Genomic DNA, 2247 nt, shown 5'->3' on the forward strand with positions numbered 1-2247 from the left:
TTTTTTTTTTTTTTTTTGGCAGAACCAGGCATTGAACTCAGGTCCTCGCTTGCCAAGGAAGCGCTTATTCCCCTGAGCCATCTCCCCGGCCCCCACCCATGGATTCTTGCTTTTGGGGTACCCAGCACACACTAGCTTCTTCACAGCCGTTCAGCCCAGGTTCGCGGGCTGAATCTGTGTGAGGTGCATGCGGAGCGGCTCTTGGTCCTGAGATTACAGCTCTCCATCCGGGGACTGCGCAGGCCTGGGGAGTGACAGGCACATTATGGGGGCCTCGTAGAAAATGAATATGGATTCTTCATTCTAAAACCAATTTCCAAGCGTGTTCTAGAAGGACAAGCAGAAATGAGGCCTGCTTCAGAGAGCCAACAGCGCTCACTTCCACTTGATGGTAGGTGACAGAGACGCAGAGCTGCCTAATGAGAACTGATCAGGATATTCTGTCTGCGGATAACAGCGAATGTAAAACAGCGAAACCTCAGACTCCCCTTCTGGTTGCTGTCAGATTTCTGTAATAAACTGGCGTGCACACACGTATATATCTGTAAAATCCAATTCCGCAGAGAGGCTGACCGAGGCCGTGTCCACTCTCTTACTCTTAATAATAATATTTTCTATTTAATCTCTCATAGAATTTTTGGAGGTTTTATCCATTCGAAAAGCAAAGGAAAAAATTAGCATTTAGATAGGATTGCACCAGCATTAAAATCAATTGAAATGGAAATGTAGATCAGAGGAGGGTTGAGGTTCTCGGAGGTTGTTTTCCCCATAGGATGATTCTGACATTCAGGGTGTCCAATAAACACCTCTCCACATTGGCCACAGTCGGTACTCATTTGGCCTGCCCCCAGCACCTCGATCTCACACGTCTTCCTACTCAGCTCTCCTGAGGAGCGCGGTTCATGCCAGAGAGGCTGCTCTGAAATCCTGTTCTTTCTTCTCCAGGAACAGTGAATGCCCAAAAGACAGGCAGTCTGTCGGTCCCATCTGAGACACAGGGCACGCCTTGCTTGCTTTAGACATTGAAGTACTCCCTCCAGTTTCTTCGGCTTGCCCTGCCCCACAGCCACGCCCACTCTTCTCAGTCCCTGGGCCTGAATTCCGGACTTCCCGTGTTCAGGGCCGTGCTCTACTGACTCAGCAAACATTAGGTTCAGAGCAGAACGGACCACACGGAAAGCACCCGGAGTTTGCAGTCGCGGAAGCGTTCCTTGCTTCATCCGTGGGTCCCAGTGCCTGGATCAGAGATGTTGGAGGTTCCAGACTTCTGAAGGACTCTTGTGTGGACCACACAGTAGCCACATCCTAACTGTCCTCCAGGAGTCCTGTCTGCTGCCCCCCTGGGGATAACTTCACGATCTGTCAGCCGCTCGCCAGCGCAAACCCTGCCACAGACTGACAGCACTGAGCGGCCAGGGAGCCCTGACAAACCGCTGACAGTCATCCCCACTTTGCCGACACTCCTGGAATCCCCAGGCTACAGGAGTGAGCCCGCTTAGTGCTGTGCTCTTGGGCCTAGCTGCTGTTTTCTGGCCTTGTAAACCCCGTATCTGAATCCCTGATCAAAATTCCATGCATTCCCCCAGGCTGCTTAGAAGAGCTCCCTCCCCTGACACGCACCCTGCCTGTTTCTCTCTGCCTCTGCTCAGTCCCTACCCACCAACATTTCCATCCCCACCTCTGTGACCTTGCTTCTGGTACTTTCCTTTCGATTTCTTCACCTGAGACAGTAACCTCTGATTCTTTTTTCCTACAGGAAGATGATTTGAATGGGATCCACATTGTAGCCTTTGCAGAAAGGAGTGACCCAGGTAGGAACCCCCCTCTGCATAGCCTTGGCAGGGATGGACATGGGGCCCTTCCTCCCCTGCAACCACAAGCTATTGGGCGCCCCCTGCCGGTCACCTCTTCAGCACTGAGTCCCTCTGCTGTTGTGTACACAAAGGAAAAAGGCATGGACAGATAACTTCAAACATTCTGCTTAGAGATTCAAACTGGGAAGCAGCGCTGGGCACTGAGAAGGGTGAACAAGGCATCCTAGGCTTACAGGGTGTGTGTGTGTGTGTGTGTGTGTGTGTGTGTGTATGCTTCTGCTCACATTAAATGTTTATTTTCCACTTTTGTGACCTAGCTACATAAATCACCATCTTATACTGTCTTTTAACAGTAAAAGAATATTTCCTCAAGTAATAAGCAAATGAGAAAACCAAGCAGCTTCTTTTAAGAAGTGCAAATTGACCCTATAAG

General features: G+C 50.2%; 1 protein-coding gene across 1 annotated transcript in view; it reads left to right on the forward strand.

Moving 5' to 3' along the window:
* Nucleotides 1–2247, forward strand: part of Casq2 (calsequestrin 2) — a 65130-nt gene that overhangs the window by 47166 nt on the left and 15717 nt on the right. The window contains exon 8 of the mRNA XM_004641722.3: nucleotides 1757–1811. Coding sequence (XP_004641779.1) covers nucleotides 1757–1811 — 55 coding nt within the window. The remainder of the gene's footprint in view (nucleotides 1–1756; nucleotides 1812–2247) is intronic.

Source organism: Octodon degus, unplaced genomic scaffold, assembly GCF_000260255.1.
Source record: "Octodon degus isolate 3935 unplaced genomic scaffold, OctDeg1.0 scaffold00140, whole genome shotgun sequence".
Taxonomy (NCBI): domain Eukaryota; kingdom Metazoa; phylum Chordata; class Mammalia; order Rodentia; family Octodontidae; genus Octodon; species Octodon degus.